Source organism: Meriones unguiculatus, chromosome 3, assembly GCF_030254825.1.
Source record: "Meriones unguiculatus strain TT.TT164.6M chromosome 3, Bangor_MerUng_6.1, whole genome shotgun sequence".
Lineage (NCBI taxonomy): Eukaryota > Metazoa > Chordata > Mammalia > Rodentia > Muridae > Meriones > Meriones unguiculatus.
In genome coordinates, this window is record NC_083351.1 from 18,115,598 (window position 1) to 18,133,870 (window position 18,273).

At 49.1% G+C, this 18,273-nt stretch overlaps 1 protein-coding gene across 7 annotated transcripts; it reads left to right on the forward strand.

The window, feature by feature from the left end:
• Window positions 1–4,536: 4,536 nt before the first annotated feature.
• Pigv (phosphatidylinositol glycan anchor biosynthesis class V) lies at window positions 4,537–17,643 on the forward strand. Of its 7 annotated transcripts, XM_021643663.2 has the most exons (5): window positions 5,177–5,440; window positions 8,239–8,352; window positions 12,191–12,284; window positions 12,912–13,312; window positions 16,706–17,643. In XM_021643663.2, exons 2-5 carry the CDS (start codon window positions 8,275–8,277, stop codon window positions 16,985–16,987), a joined length of 855 nt encoding a protein of 284 aa, XP_021499338.1. In that variant the 5' UTR covers window positions 5,177–5,440; window positions 8,239–8,274; the 3' UTR covers window positions 16,988–17,643. The 7 variants fall into 7 exon arrangements, with proteins under 7 accessions (XP_021499326.1, XP_060235340.1, XP_021499318.1 ...); XM_021643651.2 differs by lacking the exon at window positions 5,177–5,440 and adding an exon at window positions 4,537–5,009 and having other exon boundaries at window positions 12,191–13,312; XM_021643643.2 differs by lacking the exon at window positions 5,177–5,440 and adding an exon at window positions 5,038–5,170 and having other exon boundaries at window positions 12,191–13,312.
• Window positions 17,644–18,273: the final 630 nt, after the last annotated feature.

Sequence of the window (18,273 nt, forward strand, 5' to 3'; positions counted from 1 at the left end):
TTGTTAACATCTGCCCACTGTCTTCTGTTTATGCTGTCTTATACTCACCTGCCATCTTCCACTGCAAACACCACTCCAGCCCTCCCTGGCATATACCCTGGCACACCGCGTCGACTTCATAGCTAGCCCACTAGCATCGTAGCGGCAGATAGCAGTTGTTTTCAGGTCAATTTTGTAATATCCCCTTTCTACCCACTTCTCTCTATTCATCATTCCTTCCCTTTGCAAATGGAGAAAATTAAAGTTCAGAATTTGTTTTTTCATAGAAAAATCAGAGATCATAACAAAATATGATCAAACACACTTAGTGAAACCTGAGACCGTTTTCTGTTGTGCATTTGTAGGCTAAACAAAATGCATTACAAGTAATTCTACAACAGCCTCGTGTCTGTGAGTTAAGTGGGCCGGCTCCTTTCCACACGTAAAGCAAGGCCCAGGTTCTCCCCACTGGCGTCCCACACCTACTCCATCCATGGCATGCCTGGAGGAGGTTGGTTTCTGTTGTCTTTGACATGAGGCAAGTTTCTTAAGAATTTTAGTGAAGCACTCATCAAGCTTGGTGCGGCTGTTAATATCTCAGTGAGGTACCAGAATGACGGATTAGTACTTATTGGAGAAGAAAAGCCGTTGTCAGCCGAGATGGTTTTGATTTTAGAAAGGGGGAGGTGCTTTTCCTATTTTTTTTTTTTTAATTAGTATTCCTGCTAATAGCTATTTCTGCTATGGGTCTCTTGAACAACCACTTTCCAATCTAGAAAGCGCATTTCTGGGCTGTGTGTGGAGCATTACCTAGGAGTTCTGTTTCCTGGGTTCCTTTCATCTGCTGTCCTGCAATTTGGGGGCGGCCTAGCCCAGTCTCTGGTTTCTGCCTGGAGTTAGCACTGGCAAAGAGAACTGCTGACCACTGAGGTGTGAGTAATTGGCTTTTGAGAAGTAAACAGGACCTGGCCAGTAGAGGACCCGGGGTGTGGCCAGTGGTTCTTTCCCAGGCTCCTCCCCCCACCACCCCCAAATGACCTTAACCTTCTTTCATAGCTGGACAGCAGCCAAGTCCAGCCTAAACAATACTCTGAAGCTCATTGGCTCTTTGGCTTGGCAGCCGCTGCCACCCCCAAGGGGCTAAGGCCTTCCCACCAGGCCTCTCAGTGGAGTCAAGGTTTCTAAGTGTTGAAGGCAAAGTATTTTAGTAGAATGTCTGCGGTGTTTGAAGCATCAGTGTTTGGTGCCTGCAGCTGGGGACAGGGAAGAGTCTTAGCAACCGGGGGTGGGTGAGCATCTTCAAGTGACATGGCAGAGGTCAAACTGTAAACTTTCGGTAAACGCCTGAGACCTAATTGGTGTCATCTCAGATGTCAGGACGGCTGTGAATACCACCCAGCATCCTTGGAAACTATCAGCGGAGGATGGTTTTTTATGTACAGTGAAAAGAACTATCAAGTTCTGGAAAGGTACAGCTTCCATTCATCATGAGCATTAACCTAGCCCGCTGACCATTAAGGGTGAGGAATCAAGCGATAGTGGTGCACGCCTTTAATCCCAGCACCTAGGAAGCAGAGGCAGGCAGAACTTTGTGAGTTTGAGGCCAGCCTGGTCTACAGAGTGAGTCCCAGGACAGCTAAGGCTACACAGAGAAACCTTGTCTGGAAAGAACAAATAGTGAGGAATCAGAGGGTAACTGGGTAGTGGTGGTGGCAGTGCAAGCCTGTAGCACTAGCATTCAGGAAGCAGAAGCAGGCAGATCCCTGAGTTCAAGGCCAACCTGGTCTACAGACTGAGTGAGTCCCAGGACAGCCAGGGCCACACAGACAGACCTTGTCTTGAACAACCAAAAACAGGGAACAAGGAAGTATGACTTTCATCTCAGTGGTAGGGCTTTGGATTCAGTGTCCCATCTCAGATCAGGGTCAGCTACTGCAATCCCATAGTTAGGGGCTTTAGAAAAGTTAATGCGCCTGGAAACACAGCTTTAGAGAACAGATACATACACGGGGCTGTTTCTGCCCAGTTTGGGGCCCAGGTCTTCTCAGGTGTGGAAGCAGGAGCAAGGCAAGGGAGCTACAGTAGGAATAAAGTTGTCAGATTGCTTCAGGGAAGCAAGCTTGACTTCCCTTCAGTAGGAAAACTGTTCTCTGGGGGCAGGATAGCTTGTCTTTAAGGAGCAGTTTATGCTGAGCACCCACAAGTCCCATGAGGACAAGGACTGAACACATGAGTCTTCCTCAGCAGCACTTCCTCATTGCCTGTGACATGGTATGGCTCCGCTGGAAGAGAGGTAGGTGCATTTAGGACTTGGTGTGCCTTATAGAGGATTCCAAATACGCTTCCTAAAGACTCTGAGCCAGGAAGAGCTGCAATGAGGGTCTGGCCACACCTTTAGTCCCAGCACTCCGGGAGGCAGAGGCAGGTGGATCTCTGTGAGTTTGAGGCCAGCCTGGTCTACAAAGCAAGTCCAGGTCAGCCAAGGCTACACAAGAGAAACCCCGGTCTCAAAAAAAAAAAAAAAAAAAAAAAAAGTAAACTTGGAAACAGTTACAGTAACACAAAATGGCTGGGCATGGTGCCTCACACAGGAAAGTAATCCCAGCCCTCAGGAGGCTGCGGTAAGGAGGATCATGAGTTCAAGGACAGCCTAGGCTACATAGCAAGACTCTATTTCAATAATATTTAATAGAGCCAACTTGGAAGATTGGGGCCTGAATTCAAGACACGTGTGACCTTGAGCACTGAGCATATCCCTTAGTGAGTCTTAATTTCCTTGCCTATAAAACATGGCATCAAGTTAAATTGATTTATTCACCAGACACAAAACTGAGGTGTTTTGTTTTGTTTTTTGTTTTGCTGATGTTTCTGTGGTGCTAGGGATTAAGTCTAGGTAGGACAAGTGCTTTGTCAACTGAGTTACACTCCCTGCCCAAGCTGCTTTCTCGAGTGCACTAAAACTTGGGTGAAAGATTCCCCTGGTCATCCATTATGTTCAGAAGCTAATATTCCAAAAGAGGGAAACAGGTACTGAAGTGGCATGAACAGGATAAAGAAGATGGTGAAAACAGGCAGGGACAGACAGAACTGGCAGATGTGGCTTGATAGTTTGCCCCTGAAGCCAAAGGGTGGTCCGGAGTGATAATGTTTCAGGCAAGAAAATCAGCAAATGCAGAGGCAGGCAAGTTCAAAGAACAAAAATGATGTCATCCTCTTGAATTTTAGGATTCTAGAAAACAGTGGCACATTATCTGCTTTAGGAACCGGTGTTGTGAAACTGTTTCCTGATGGTGTGGGGTATTTCCTTAACGCAAGGTCGGAGATGTACTCTTTCTGGAGTCGTGGGACATGGCTGGCTGTTTCCCTTCCCTTCTCTAGTTGTAGTGGCTCAGCTGGCTGTGTTGATGCAGGCTCCATTTTAACTGCAGGCTCCAAAGGCAAACCGCGGAGGGCTGCCTCTTTCACCTCTCACTCACAAGCCTGGGAGCTCCACAGCCCCCTCCCATCCATCCTGCCACCTTCCAAGTCCAAAAAGCCAGAGTGTCAGGGCTTTGAGAGCACAAGATTCAGCTTCCTTGTTTTCCTGTAGGAGCAGAAGCCAGAAAATGAAACGGGAAACAGAGCAGAAGAGGAGGGGGTTGGGTAGCTGGGAAGGGAAGGAAGGAGAAATTGCAGCCAAGTGCAACTGACGATCTAGACGAAGTTCTACCTTTTAAGGGTGTTTCAGCAAACACTCTCACTTCTCACAAGAGGACCCCCTGCCTTTTTTTTTTTTTTTTACAAGCAGATTCTGAGGAAATTTGACGTGGACAGACAGAACTTGAGCACGCATGCCATTTTTTTCGCCCTGTGAATTCACAAAACAAGGACAGTTCACTTCTCCGTTTTGTCTTTAAAGGCAGAGCCCTGCAGAGGCCCTAGACAGTCAAGTCACAACCTTGGGCCCTGGTCACAGGAGCGCCCACAGAGCAACTGCCATTTCACTCACAGGGCTGGCAACAAATGCGTTGTCTCCGCGCTGAAAAACCTGAAGAATGACTTTGTAAACTCTCCTCTCTTTACCAGCCCCTAAAACGTGCTCCACACGTTAGCCACCTCACACACAAACACCCAGGGCACGGTCTAAGTCACCGGGGCCTGCGAAGGCCCGCCGAAGGCTAGAGCTCCCGGCCCCCCACTCAACTGAGGTGGGCTAGCTTCCTCTGCTTGGAGAGATAGCGCCCATCTCTTTGTTCCTACCCACAGTGGTGGATGCTGCCGAAGATAAACCCCTCCCTCGGCCAGGGCTGTGGCCAGAGGTTAACCCAGACCCAAGCTCCGTTGAGAGGACAGATAACTGAAACCACAGGCGGCTTCGGAATCCTGAGAAACAAGAAATCCACCAACGGAGAAGGATTTATTATCTGTTTCCTCTGCGGAGGGTGCAAAGTTGTTCTAACAGTTTCCGTTACAGGGGTACCAACTGGCCGCTCCTCCCCAACAGACGGTTTTGTTGAATTAGCTTCCTTTTTTTTTTTTTTTTTTTTTCTTTTCTTTTTTTGGCGCCAGTTCCTACGACACAAACTGCCCGAGGGAGGGAGGAGTCGTCCTCGGGGTGTTCTCTGAGGTTTCCTTCCCCGTCCTCTAAGTCACCTGAGGTGGGGCTGAGCACCGAATCAGGGCAGAGTGCTCCAGGGCCAGAGGAGGGGAAAGTCGGGGGGATGCCCCGCTCTCTCCGCACCCGGGCGCAGGGGGCCGCTGCCTGCCACAGAAACCCCAAGAAGGCTTTCTTTTTGCCTATCCAGAGCGTCTATTGTGCGCCAGGCCCCGTGCGGGGCTGCTGTGGCGGGACAGGAGAGAAACGCGCGGCTCTGGCTGCAAGTGAACAGGCCTGGGGCAGCCCCCGGTCGAGCCCCGGGCCACACCGGGACGCCAGGGGCCGCTGGCGGGACGGGACTGGGGGCGAGAGTCCCGACTGGGCGCCGCGGCGCCAGCGCACAAACTGACGGCGAGCGAGAGGCAAACTCCTCAGGTGTCACCACGCCGGGAAGGTGCGACGCACAGAGCCGGCCCCCGCCCTAGCCGGGGTCAACATGGCCGCCGAGGAGGGAGGCGGGGCGCTCCGAGTCCGGGCAGGAGCGGGGCGGGGCCGCCGTCGGCGGAGCCAGCGCGCAGGCGCGGGACGCTCGGGGACCCGGATGGAGGTGCTGAGGTTAGAGCTCCGCGGGGGTGGTCTCCGCGGAGGCCCCGGCGCCAGCTCTGGAGCTCCGGAGTTCTCCGGGGAGGGAAGCTGTCAAACGGAGGCCGAGGGAAATTAGGCGGAGGCTGTTAGCGAAGCGAGGAGCCCCGCCCCTCCGCCATAGCGGCCTCCGGCGCCGCCTCTTCCTTTGCGGCCTCCGGCCCTCGTCTGCTTCCGGCCCTGTTGCCTGGCCCGGCCCCGCGGTTCCCTCGGGACGAAGCCCTGGGCCGTGGCTCCCTTGGGGTGAGGGTCAATATCCCGTCCCGGGTAGGAACTGTGTCCGAAAAGAGCAGGCTGGACCAGGCTCCCGGCACCGCGGGGCCCGGCAGCAGGAGGCCGCTCGCGGAGGCCTCTGGGGCAGAGCGCATCACCCCATCGAGGATGCTAGCCTTCCCCGCAGGGTCCAGGACTCCAGCTCAACAGGCTTTCCCAGATAGGGCCCATCACCACAGGCTTCCCGCAGCAACTTGCGCTATCGCTGGAGGAAGCACGGGCTAGGCCTGGGAGACCTGGGTTGTCCTGGCTGGAAAGGGAATACATACCCTTTGTGTTTGTGGCAAAACGCGCTCCTGACTTAGGGGGTAAAGTTTTAGAAAGCTGTGCATGAGGCGCTTTAAGTGGTGGGCGTGTCGCTTGACTCCAGTGAGCCTCAGTTTTCACATCCATAAAATGGCGATGGTAATTATACTGTCTTACTGGTGCCTAATGAGATCTCTGGAGCCTATCACACGGGAAAATTAAAGAACGAAACCAGTTGATTCTAAGCATCCTGCCAGTTAAGAGTCTAATTTGACGAGGGTCTTCTTTCAAAGGGAAGTTGGCAGATGGCTAGAGAGATGATAGTTGACTGTCTTGATTTTACTTGGCTTAACTAAATTGAGTGTGGCTTGCATCTCCTGTGGCCACTGAGGCCGGAGTTTGAAGGAGGGAGGGAGAGTCCAGTCAAGCTGCAGAGGTGGGTTCAGTACTTTTCCTTTTCCTGCCTCCCTTGTGCGTGCGGATAGGCCAGTGAAAGGAAAAAAAAAAAAAATCATCATAGGACAGAGGAGGAGTTGGCTGTGCGTTTTCCTGTGACTTATTTGCGTTCAGCGAATCCGGTATTGAAGATAGCGTGTATAGTCAGAAAACACTGCTTCCTGGGGTTCGGCATCTTAACTTTTAACTGAGTTTTCGTGAGAAAACCGATGTGGAGTTGGAAGGGGAGAGTGGCCCTCTTTTTTCCCCCACCATTCCTTGTGATGAAGCAAGCAGCAAGTGCCCCCTTGTGTCCCGGGAGGAGTACTGTCGCTGTTAGCCAGTCTTGTACCCTTGGTGGAAAATTTCATTTTCCCCATGGTTTCTGCGTCTTTGTCATTTGCTTTTTTTTCTTTTCTAGATATTATTTTGTGTGCATATGTTTGTGTATATGTGTGTGGCTACAGGAGGACAGAGGACAGACCGCTTGTGGGAGTGTCTTCTTCAGTCTTGTGGGTCACCGTAGTGGCATGCGCCTTTACCTGCTGGGCCGTCTTGCTTTGCTTTTTTTTTTTAATTTACATAAGTTTCCTTTTTTATTTAATATGTATACAGTGTTCTGGCTGCAGGCCAGAAGAGGGCACCAGATCTTGTTATAGATGGTTAGGAGCCATCATGTGGTTGCTGGGACTTGAACTCAGGACCTTTAGAAGAGCAGCCAGTGCTCTTAACCTCTGAGCCATCTCTCCAGCTTCCCCCCCCCCCCCCCCGTCTTGCTTTTCAACATGAAATGTGATGGGAGCAGTACTTGGACCAGTGATTTTAGATCTGGAGTCAGAGAACTGGACATGCTGTATCCTGTCCTTGGCCGTTTACATGCTAGGTTCTGGGAATACAACTAAGGATGCAAAGCCTCTGCCCTCATAAGTAACGGAGAGCAGTATAAATTGTTAGGGTAACAGGCAGTGAGAGCATAGGACAGTCTAACAGGATCAGAAAATAACAGAAAGCAGCCAGGCCTGGTGGCGCATGCCCTTGACCCCAGTGCTCAGGGAGGCAGAGGCAGGTGGGTCACTATTGAGTTTGAGGCCAGCCCAGTCTATAGAGCAAGTCCAGGACAGCCAAGGTTACACAGAGAAACCCTGTCTCTGAAGAAACAAACGAACAAAAGAAGGAAAACAAAAAGCAAGTGAAGCCTAAAAGCTTAAAAGCCACCTGAGAGAAGAAAGGGAACTTCTGGCTCTTTTTGCTTAAACACAGAAGAGCCATGAATGATTCTAAATTGTAAAAACAAAAAAAAAAAAAAAAAAAAAATGAAGTGCATTCTGTGCCTCAGAATGGCTTTGGGCTTTTTGTGTGTTGCTGCCACTGCCTCGGAGAGGGGACGGGAAATAGCCGTTGACTCCATCCCTAGCGGTAGACTGTCTTCCCTCTAAGTTTGCTTTAGCAATGGGAGCTGGCTGAAGTCCTGCTGAGCAGTGGTTTTCTTTTCCTTCTCCACTTAATTTAACATACCAGCTGAACACACATCAGAGAGCTAAGCTGGCATGTGTAGTTATTACAGGCTTCTAGTGTGGTTCTGTGCCCCACTTTGGGGACTCTGGTTTGGGAATTATTTTATTATTCTGGGCAAGAGGGAAAGGGTACATGCCAAATAATAGCAGCCACAACATTGATTTGTGTAGTACTTTGTAGTTTAGTCCATTTTACCATGATGACAAATTTGTGAGATTGGGCGTAGAGAATAGTTACCCTGTTTTAGATATATAAAGGACTGAGCTTGCAAGCGACAGAGTAAGGACTTGAACCCTGGTCTTTGACATAAAAGCATTCAGCAGGCTTTTAAAAGTTCTGTGAGCTTAGCTTTCCAGCTTCATGCTTATCTCTATAGAACTTAGCTGACTAGAATACAGTGCTTCATAGTGACAGCTAGTGGTCTACCTGCCTTCAAGATAGGCTTTCCTCTGGGAAGTCAGGTGGTTATGTTTGCTTAGTAATGCTGAGGGGGGTGGCTCCTGTGGAGAAAATGTTATTGATTTGCTTCTGGCCCATGTGTGACATTTTCTTCCTTGGGTGTTGGAGTTTAGAAGCCTGAGGAAGCTCAGTCCTGCCGGTGAGAGAGGATGTGGCCGCTGGACCCATCCCAGAAAGAGGTGCTGAGATTTGCAGTAAGCTGCCGCATCCTGACCCTGACGCTACAGGTCAGTCTCCGATCCATTCCCTGGACATGCTGTTGCTGTGTGACTGAGCTAGGGATGAAGAATAAGTGGTCCTCATTGCTCCACTTCCTGGTGTGCCTCAGCATGTGATTGGACCCTTTCAGACTTAGTCCTGGCAGCTGAAAAGTGGGCAAGAGCCTTAACAGTGGTATTGATCGTGTGTCACAGGAAGCTAGAGGTTTTCCTAACAGCCTTAGTGATCGGGTGGTCTCACCAACAGAGATACTTTAAGGTGTGTGGGCTGCTCAAAGTATTGCTCAGGGTTCCCTTACTTGGAGTCCGAGTTCTGTACTACTTGAGTGGGAGAGGGGAGGCCTTCCAGAGTTCTGAGACCCATCTATGACTTCATCAGCAGTGACTCCCCTCTCCTTCTTGCTGGCTCAGCCACTCAGTTCTCTATATGTTTTCCCCTTTGCCACCCTCTTCCCTGGGGCTGCCTTGATGCATTCTTTAACCAAAATCACACATACATGAATTATTTGGTGTCTAGCATAGTGCTCTGTACTTGGTAGGCCCTGAGTTTATGTTTGTGAATGAACACCCCAGAGCTGCTGAATTAACACCATGATCCCTGTGCCTCTGTACCACTGTATCTGGGCTCCTAGCTGCATCCTTTGTGGAAACCTTTTCTTTCCTCCCTATTTTTAACCCCTTCTGAGCTTCTAGCTCTGAATCTTTCATCCCTTAATTAATGAAGCGCTTCAGGTTTTGCTGGCTTTGGGGATTAGGGTGTCTTTAATTTGGTGGCCAGTGCTAGTACCTGTGATTGTCACCCCCATCCTCTCTCTTTGCACTGGAGTGGCCTGTGAAACTGGCCAAAAGAGAATGAGCATTAAGTGAACTGAGCTCTGGTTGCTAGGCTGGGGAGCCTGACTCAGTGATGGCTCTGACCCAGCATCAGCTGAGTTCCTGGCAGAACCAAAGGAGCAGTGCAGCAAGTCAGCATCTGGGATAGGGAGCCAGGACAGCTGGCTTCTCGTTCAGTGTGATCTTAGAAACACTATATTTCCTCAAATCCCTCAAGTTCAGCCACCAAAATTATAGCAAGTACCTATTCCCAAAACTGTGCTAAATTGTGAGCGAAAGGTCATGTTTTCCCTCAAGTAGTTGACAACCTAATGAGGCAGAAAGACATACAACGATAAATTGGATTTCATTCTCTCTCTTTGCTCAGCCCTTCCAGCTCTAAAGCTCACGCTATCAGATTATATCCCTAGCCACCCTGCATTGTTGCTGTCAGTGACAGTTATTCTTTGAAGGTCTGACTCCTGGCTCACTGGCACTCTTTCTGGCACTACTTCTGTTGCTGTCTGCGGTTTCAGTACTAGGAAGATGATACACTGAGTGCCCTGCGCTCTCTCTCTCTCTCGCCATAGTCCTCCTTCCTTTCAGGGACCCTGTCTCCACCACTCCCGTAGCTGTACTCCATCGCCCACTCCTGCCGCACAGTCTGAAATGTGCTTCATTCTTTGGCCACTGTCTCCTGTCTCTAGCTCACTCCTGTTCCCTCAGATCTGATTTCTTTCTCTCTCTCTGCCTTTGTAATCCATGGAACCCACCGTGTTCCTCTGGCTTTCAGCTTCCTCTCTGACGAAGCTGAGTCTGTTCCATTTGTGGTGGTCATTCCCATGTGTAGCAGAGCTCTCTTGTCTCGCCATCTATCTCTGTTTTCCTCATGAGACAAAAGTCCGGTCTCAGCAAATAGAGTGTTCTGCTCTCCTCCATGCCTGCAGCTACCCACTTAAAAAAAAAGAAAAGCAAGTGTTTAACTATACTAACTGGCCTTTTTTAAAATACAAGATCAAGTAAGTCATTAGTACCACCCGGAAATGTTGATGGGTTTTCATGGCTCATCCTCCTGTTCTCAAGTGTTTTTGCACATCACAGTTACCTGGGGGACTTTAAAAGCTCTAGTGCTGGTTGGAGATGTAGCTCAATTGTAGAATTTGTGCTTAATATGTGTGAGGCTCTGGGTTTTATTTCCTAGCACAAATTATATATATATATATATAAGTTTTATTATTTACTTAAAATTTCAGAATCCAGGGCTGGCAGGATGACTCAGTGGGTAGCCACAGCCTCCAAACCTGAGTTTGATCTCTTCGATCCTTGTGGTGGAAGGAGAGAACCAACTCCTACAAGCTGTCCCCGGCACATGTGACCTGCACACACACCCGTACACACAGAAATAAATCAAATGCCCAGGCTCTGTCCAGTCTCATTCTAAGGAACTTAGGGAGAGGCCTGGGCATGGTCAGGCTCGTTTAAGCTCCTAGGTGGTTCTAGTGCACCCTGACTGCACGGCCAGCACTGAGTTTCTGGTTTCCTCTTTAAACAATTCTTTTAAAGATTTATTATTTTATGTTTATGAGTATTTTACTTGCATGCATGATTGCATACCACATGCACACAGTGTCAAAGGAGGGCAACAGATCTTTGGAACTAGAGTTACAGATAGTTGTGAGCTGCCATGCGGGTGCTCAGAACCAGACCCAGGTCCTCTGCACGAACAGCAGGGCCTTTTGGGGGCCAGGCTGTTTCTCCAGGCTCTTTACAGATCTGGAGCACCTTTTCCCGGGACTTTCAAGTACTAACCCGAATCCCTGGATTAAAACTCAGGAAGATTAGATTGCTACATCTCTGAGCCTAGTGTGTCCATATGGCTTCACTACCAAAAGCAGGACGAAGCCTTTCTCTTCCCACCTGTCCAGCAGGAGCTGCCAACACCTGCCCAGCTCCTGCCTCCTTTGTGGTCACTGGTTTCTTATCACTGGCTTATTTCAGTATTATGTGAGTATTTATCTCTAATCCCCTCCCCACTTTAACCAGGCATGGTGACACACACCTGTAACCAGCACTGGGACATACAGGGGCAGGAGGATCAAATTCAAGGTCATTCTCCCATCTCTTTCAGGTTTGAGCCTCTGAGCCCCCTCCACACGTGAGATTGTCCTTTTTACTTTATGTCAATGTACCTACTACCCCATTTCTCCCTTCAGCTTCACAGCAAAACACAACCGTTATATGTATAAGGCTCCCTTTTCTGTTAGCTAGACAGGCAGCCCCTGCCCCCTGTTGTTTTTTTGAGACAGGGTTTCTCTGTGTAGCCTTGGCCATCCTGAACTCGATTTGTAGACCAGGCTGGCCTCACTCAGAAAGATCTGCCTGCCTCCGCCTCCTGAGTGCTGGGAGTAAAGGGGTGCGCCACCGCGTCTGGCCTGCTGAAATAGCTCTAATGGGTCAAAGTGACCTCCATGTTAGTGAAGGCTGTGGTCACTTTTCAGTTCCTATCTTACTGGGCCTGTCAGCAGCATTCAGTAGTTTCTCAATCCTGGGTTTCACTTAGTCCTAAGTCACTGTTCTTGCTTGGGCTTTCCACACCTCACTTATCACTCACTGTTCCTGCATGTGTGCCTGGAGCTTACTGTGTAGCTTAGGTTGGTCTGGAACTCACAGATAACCTACCTGCCTCTGGCTCCTGAGTTCAGAGATTCAAGACTCATGCCAACGTGCTTGGCTTCCTACTTTCTCTCTATGCTGGATCCGTCCCTCCTTTCCAGGGGGACTCCATCCTCAGATCTCTTCTCAACCTCCGCTTCCCTGCTTACATCTCCAGTTGCTAGGACTCCTGATCTGGCTTCTCGTTTGTAGAATCCGGTGTCTCCTGCTTGGTTAACTGCTGCACTGGCGTCAGACTGGGTTAGCATTGCGCTTCCCACACACGCACACACAACAAGAAGTCAGTCCTTCCCATTGTATTAAGTGATGATTCTTTTCCTTCAGTTACTCACCAGCGTCCTGGTTCTCCTTCATTCCACAGGCAGTCTTCAATATCATCATTCCAGATCACCATGCAGATGCCTTTTCTCCTCCCCGCCTGGCCCCCTCGGGCTCTGTGGATCAGCTTGTAGAAGGTCTTCTGGGTGGTCTGTCTCGATGGGATGCAGAACACTTCCTGTTTATTGCTGAGCACGGCTACCTTTATGAGCACAGCTTTGCCTTCTTCCCTGGCTTCCCCTTGGCCCTGCTGGTGGGGACTGAGCTGCTGAGACCCTTGCAGGGCCTCTTGAGCCAGCGCAGTTGCCTGCTGGTCTCAGTAGCACTTCTCAACTTCCTGTTCTCTGTGCTAGCTGCAGCTGCACTTCATGACTTGGGTTGTCTGGTTTTGCACTGTCCCCGCCAGGCCTTTTATGCAGCGCTGCTCTTCTGCCTCAGCCCTGCCAATGTTTTCCTGGCAGCTGGTTACTCGGAAGCTTTGTTTGCCTTCCTGACATTCAGCGCCATGGGGCAGCTGGAGAGGGCCCGGGGCTGTGCCAGTGGGCTGCTCTTTGCTCTTGCCACTGGGGTGCGCTCCAATGGGCTGGTGGCTGTGGGCTTCCTCTTGCATTATCAGTGCAGACACTTTTTTTCTTCTCTTGGGGTGCTGAACCCCTGGAAACAGCTCATCAAGCTGCTGGCCTCTCTGTGCTTGGCAGTGCTCACGGTCAGCCTTCCCTTTGCCCTCTTTCAGTATTATGCCTACACCCAGTTCTGTTTTCGAGGCTCGGCCCGCTCCATTCCTGAGCCCTTGGTGCAGTTAGCTGTGGACAAAGGCTACAGGATTGCAGGAGAAAATGAGCCCCCATGGTGCTCCTGGGATCTTCCTCTAATCTACAGTTACATCCAGGATGTCTACTGGAATGTTGGTCTTCTGCGGTACTATGAACTCAAGCAGCTGCCCAACTTTCTCCTGGCTACCCCAGTGGCTGTACTAGTTGTATGGGCAGCCTGGACATATGTGACCACCCACCCTTGGCTCTGCCTTACACTCGGGCTGCAAAGAAACAAGGAGAGTGAGAGCAGGGACAAGCCCCACCCTGGCTTCCTCAGTCCAAAGGTGTTTGTGTACCTGGTCCACGCCTCAGTGCTGCTGCTCTTCGGAGGTCTGTGCATGCATGTTCAGGTGAGGTGGGTTTCTGCCTGAGATGGCTGTGTGAATACAGGTGAAACCTTAAAGAAGGGAAGACGGGTAGTTTTCTCACTCAACGACCCATGCCTAGTTGATTCAAGAGCTGTTAGGACAGACAGATGTCATCAAGCACAGCTGGAATCCCAGCACTTGGGAGGATGAGGAAGGAGCATTCTTAAATTAAAGGTCAGCCTGGGCTACAAAGCATTTTTTAGACCCTCATAGGCTAAATAGCCAGACAAGCACAAGCCTGGTGCTTTCTTTGTTCCAAAATCTGAATCAGAACTCTGATGGGACACAAGAAAGATAAAATTAGCGCCTTAGTGAGGCCATGGTGTGAACACGGAGACAGACAGACATATGAGGCAGACAAAGATAGGGGCTAGGGATGCCGCTCAGTTGGTAGATGCTTGCCTACAGTGTAGAAAGACTCAGGTCCTTTCTCACCACTGCGGAGAACTGCCTGTAATCCCTGCACTTAGGAAGTGGAGCTAGGGGGACTCTGTGAGTTCCAGGCAACTGGAGGGCGCATGGTGAGACCCTACTTCAAAAAAACAAAAACGAGTGAGGCCATTCTTTACTTCATAGTGAATTTGAAGCCAGCCTGGGCTTTGTGAGACCTTGTTTATTTATTTCATATTATAGTACTGCTGTTAGGAATTGAAAAAAAACACACACACATGCCTTTAATTCCACTTAGAGGCAGGCAGATCTCTAAGTTTGAGGCCAGCCTGGTCTACAGACTGAGTTCCTGACAGCCAGCACTACACAGAGTAACCCTCTCTCAAATAACAAATAAAAAATTAATCCTAGTCTGAGTTTGAGGCCAGCTGGGGCTACATAGTGAAACCCTGTCTCAAACAAAAAATAAAATAAAATTCACCTAGGCATGGTGATACATACTTGTAACTCCAGTGTTTGGGAATCAGAGGCAGGGAGATGATCCTAGATTCAGGTTAGGTCGCAGCCAGCTAGAGCTGCATACAGAGATCCTGCTCAAGAAACCAAATACAAGTTGAGATAAAGTACTGCAGTTGTGTTGAGAGTATAACTTAGTTGTAGAGCACTTGCCCAGTGTGTGATGAGCCCTGAGTTCAATCCCCAGCTCTGAAGTAAAGGTGTGGATGTAGAGGAGTGAAATAGCTTAGCAGGTACAGGCACAGGCCTGATTAACTGGAGTTCTGTCCCTGGAAACCACATGATGGAAGAAGAGAACTGACCACACACACAATCAGTGTGTGTATTCTGAATGTGGAAAAGTACTTCCCTCACTAAGGAAGGAAGGCATAATATTTAAAAGGTTCTGAAGAGTAAAAAACAAAAACAACTTCCCACATAAGAAGTGTGTAGAGCTGAGCATGGTGGCACACACCTGTAATCTCAGCATTCTGGGAGGCAGAGGCAGGTGGATTTCTGAGAGTTCAAGGCCAGCCTGGTCTACAAAGCAAGTCCAGGACAGTCAGGGCTACACAGAGAAACCTGTCTCGGAAAAGAAAAATAAAGTTTAAAAAAAAAAATAGCAGTAGAGAAATGGCTAAATTGATGAAGAGCTTCCAGCACAAGCTGAGGTTGCATCCTCATAAAAAGCTATGCAGGGTGGTGCTCCTCTGTGGTCCTAGTGCTGGGAAGACAGAGACAGGAGGCCCCTGATGTGCTGGGCAGCCAGTTTAGCCAGTCAGTAAAAGGAGAAACTATCTCAAAAGATCGGCTCAAGACCATCCTTATACACAGAGTTTGGGGTCAGCCTGCACTTGTAGCCGGTATTTGCTAAGTTTGTGGGTTTTTTATTCCACCCTTTTAATCCCGTAACCCTAGATAAGAGAGGAAAGGATTCCCCGGGGTCCGAGGATTGTTCAATGTTCCTGAATAAACTGCATTGAAAAAAAAAAAAAAAAAAAAAAAAAGAGAGGAAAGGAAAGAGACCCCTGAGTAAAGTCAGGGTCTGAAAGGGGCACATCATAGTTAAGACTGCTCCCTGCCGATTAAGAACTTCAAGCTCCTTGGGGCAGATTTGATCTTTGCCATCAGGAGATCCAATTGCTTTTTCCTGTTTCTTGTTTGTGCAATACCACTTAACAAACCACTACCAACAGCAACCAACAACCCACCCCACCTCTTGGGGTCCTAGTATTTATAAACCCTCTGAAAAGTCCCCAGAATTCCAAACATCACACAACTGTAGGGACTGTCTACAGGTAGCAAAATCATGCCCCTCCAGAGCTGAGGCAGATCACAGTCGGCTGCTGCAAAGCAGGCTCATACCCCACGCCTGGGATTAAATTGAAAACATAGTCTCACAATATTTCTGGGGGTTTGGTTTGGGTTTTTGTTTTCTCTCTCTCTCTCTCTCTCTCTCTCTCTCTTTCTCTCTTTCCTCCTTTCTTTCCTTTTTCTTTTTTTTTTTTTTTTTCCAAGAGAGGGTTTCTGTGTAGCCCTGGACCTTGCTTTGTAGACCAAGCTGGCCTCAAACTCACAAACTCGAACTCACTTGTCTCTACCTTCTGAATGCTGGGATTAAAGGTGGGCCCCACCACACCCAGCATTTTTATGTTTTTTAAAGAAATCATAATTCCAAAACTCTGACTGTATGCACTACATGAAATTGTCTCCAAAACAAAGAAGCAGTACAGACATCTCAGGCCAGTGGCGGAGGGGTGGGGTGAAGCAAAGGTGTGAAGGCTGTGAGAGGACTTGCTTCAGCTAGAATGTAGGAATAAGCAGGTTCCCTTGGCGACCTTTCCCTAGTGCACAGACTGCCCGTGTTGGCATGTTAGGGTGTCGTGACCACAGGCAATAGGCATCTTGTCCAGGGTTTGGGATGGCGCTGGCAGTGTAGGATCAAGGCTTTTGAATTTATGGAAGTGTTGTCCCTATGCTGACCAGGGCTCCCCTCAAATGCATTTGACAGTTTGTGATGTTCTCTGAGCCGTGTGGTTAGAGGAAAGGAAAAATAGAATGTGTCTGACTGCATCAGCTTTGAAGGGAGAGCCAGGCCAGCTCAGACTTTGCTGATAGGTAGGTAGGTGAGAGCTCGTGGAGACTTGACCCAGAGCTCCTGTGAGATGGAAAAGGTTGAACAAGACCTGCCGTTTCTCTCTGCCCCATCCCATGTGAGAAGGAGTCTCCGCATGTTCCCAGCGCCCTACACAGGTGAAAATTTAGAGTCAGACTACATAGAATGTTTCCTATTGGTTGGCCCAATTTTGTGGTGATTATACCGAGACTGATTATTGGTAACTTGAGGTTGTCCAGCTGGTGGTACACACATCTTTATTAGGCAGATTTGCAGCTTCACTGATTTGTTTTTCCAGTGTGAGTTTTTTTAGTTGTCAGGCCTTGATTCATCCAGCCACATCATTGATGCTCCAATCAATATGGCTTTTCTAGGTTCTCACTCGATTTTTGGGCTCTTCCACTCCTATTATGTACTGGTTTTCAGCTCACTTGCTTCAGAATCAAGAACCGCTGTTGAGATCTCTAGACACAGCACCTCAAAAGCTTCTTGAGGGCAGCTCCCCACCAGGACAGAAGGCCCCCAGAAACTGTATGCTGGAACTCCTATACAACTGGAAGACCTGCTCTCCAGTCACAAAGTGCATTCTAGTCTACTTCCTGACTTACTGGCTCCTGGGACTACTACTCCATTGCAACTTCCTGCCTTGGACTTGAGCTGGAGTCTGAAGGGACAAGCTGGAAGCTGATTCAACCCAGGGCCTGAAAGCTACAAGTCATACTGGCCAGTCCTGCCTGCGCGTCCCCGACAGCACTGTCCGTTACGCATCCTGTCCTCCAGGCTCTCTGGAGGCCAGTTAGGAATTCGGACTGTGAGCACAGGAGCCCCTTCTTGTCCTGAGTTGTAGGGAAGTAACTTTTCACTGCTAAGTGGAGCTGTCTCAGATCTCCCAGGTCAATAAGCACCAGGCAATCCTAAGCCTACTACTGACCCATGTGTAAGTCTTGGGTTTTGTTTGTTTGTTTAGTTTTTGTGCTTGTTTTTTGAGAGAGGGTTTCCCTGTGTAGCCCTGGCTGTCCTGGAGCTCACTCTGTAGACCAGGCTGGCCTTGAAATCCTTGAACTTGAGATAACCACCTGCCTCTGCCTCCTGAGTGCTGGGATTAAAGGTGTGTGCCAACACTGCCCATCCCTGTGTGTAAAATTAAATTAAATCTTTGATCACAGCTCTAGCCAATGGTGGAGACAGTGTAGTGACAGGAGGGAAAAGGGAGTGCCTGCTCTAAGATGTTTTTGAAGTTTTCTTTGTAATATGGATATATATATATTTATATATATGTAAATATATATCCCTACAGATTGAAAGTCTAAAAGCTTGTTTTTACAATGGATTGGTTTTTTTTGGAGCAGTGGTCAGGGGAATTGAGACAGGGTTTCTCTGTATAGTTCTGGCTGTCCTTGAAACTTTTCTTGTACTTCAGGCTGGTCTTGAGTTCAGAGGTCCACCTGCCTCTGCTCCCTGAGCGCTGGGACTGGTGGCATGTGCTGCAGGCTCTGCTGAATGGCTGTTTCTGTATTACAGGGGCTGGGCCAGAACTCAGTGGTAAACATGTGAGGCCCTAGATGCAGTAATGTCACCTGGATCAGAGCACAGCATCTGAACCCTGGATCCTAACCCTCACTCTCCAGCTGTGTGAGCTTACAATGCTTCCAGAGCCTTCTTCACCTGCTCTAAAACTAAGGAAGACACTCTTTCCCTGGGGTGTGGGTTAGGTCTTTTAGGCCTTAAATTTGAGGCTCGGTAAACAGCAGATCCCAATCTAAACACCTGGAGGCTCAAATGTGGCCCAAACGGAAAGTCCTCCATTTCCTTTGATCAATTAGAAACAGCCTCACCACCACCCCTGGGAAAGAGCTCTGTATAGAAGCTGTCAAGGGAGAGTAATGACACCTGCTGGACGAGGGTAACCCAGGATGACAGGTTTTCCATTCTCAGAGGCTCA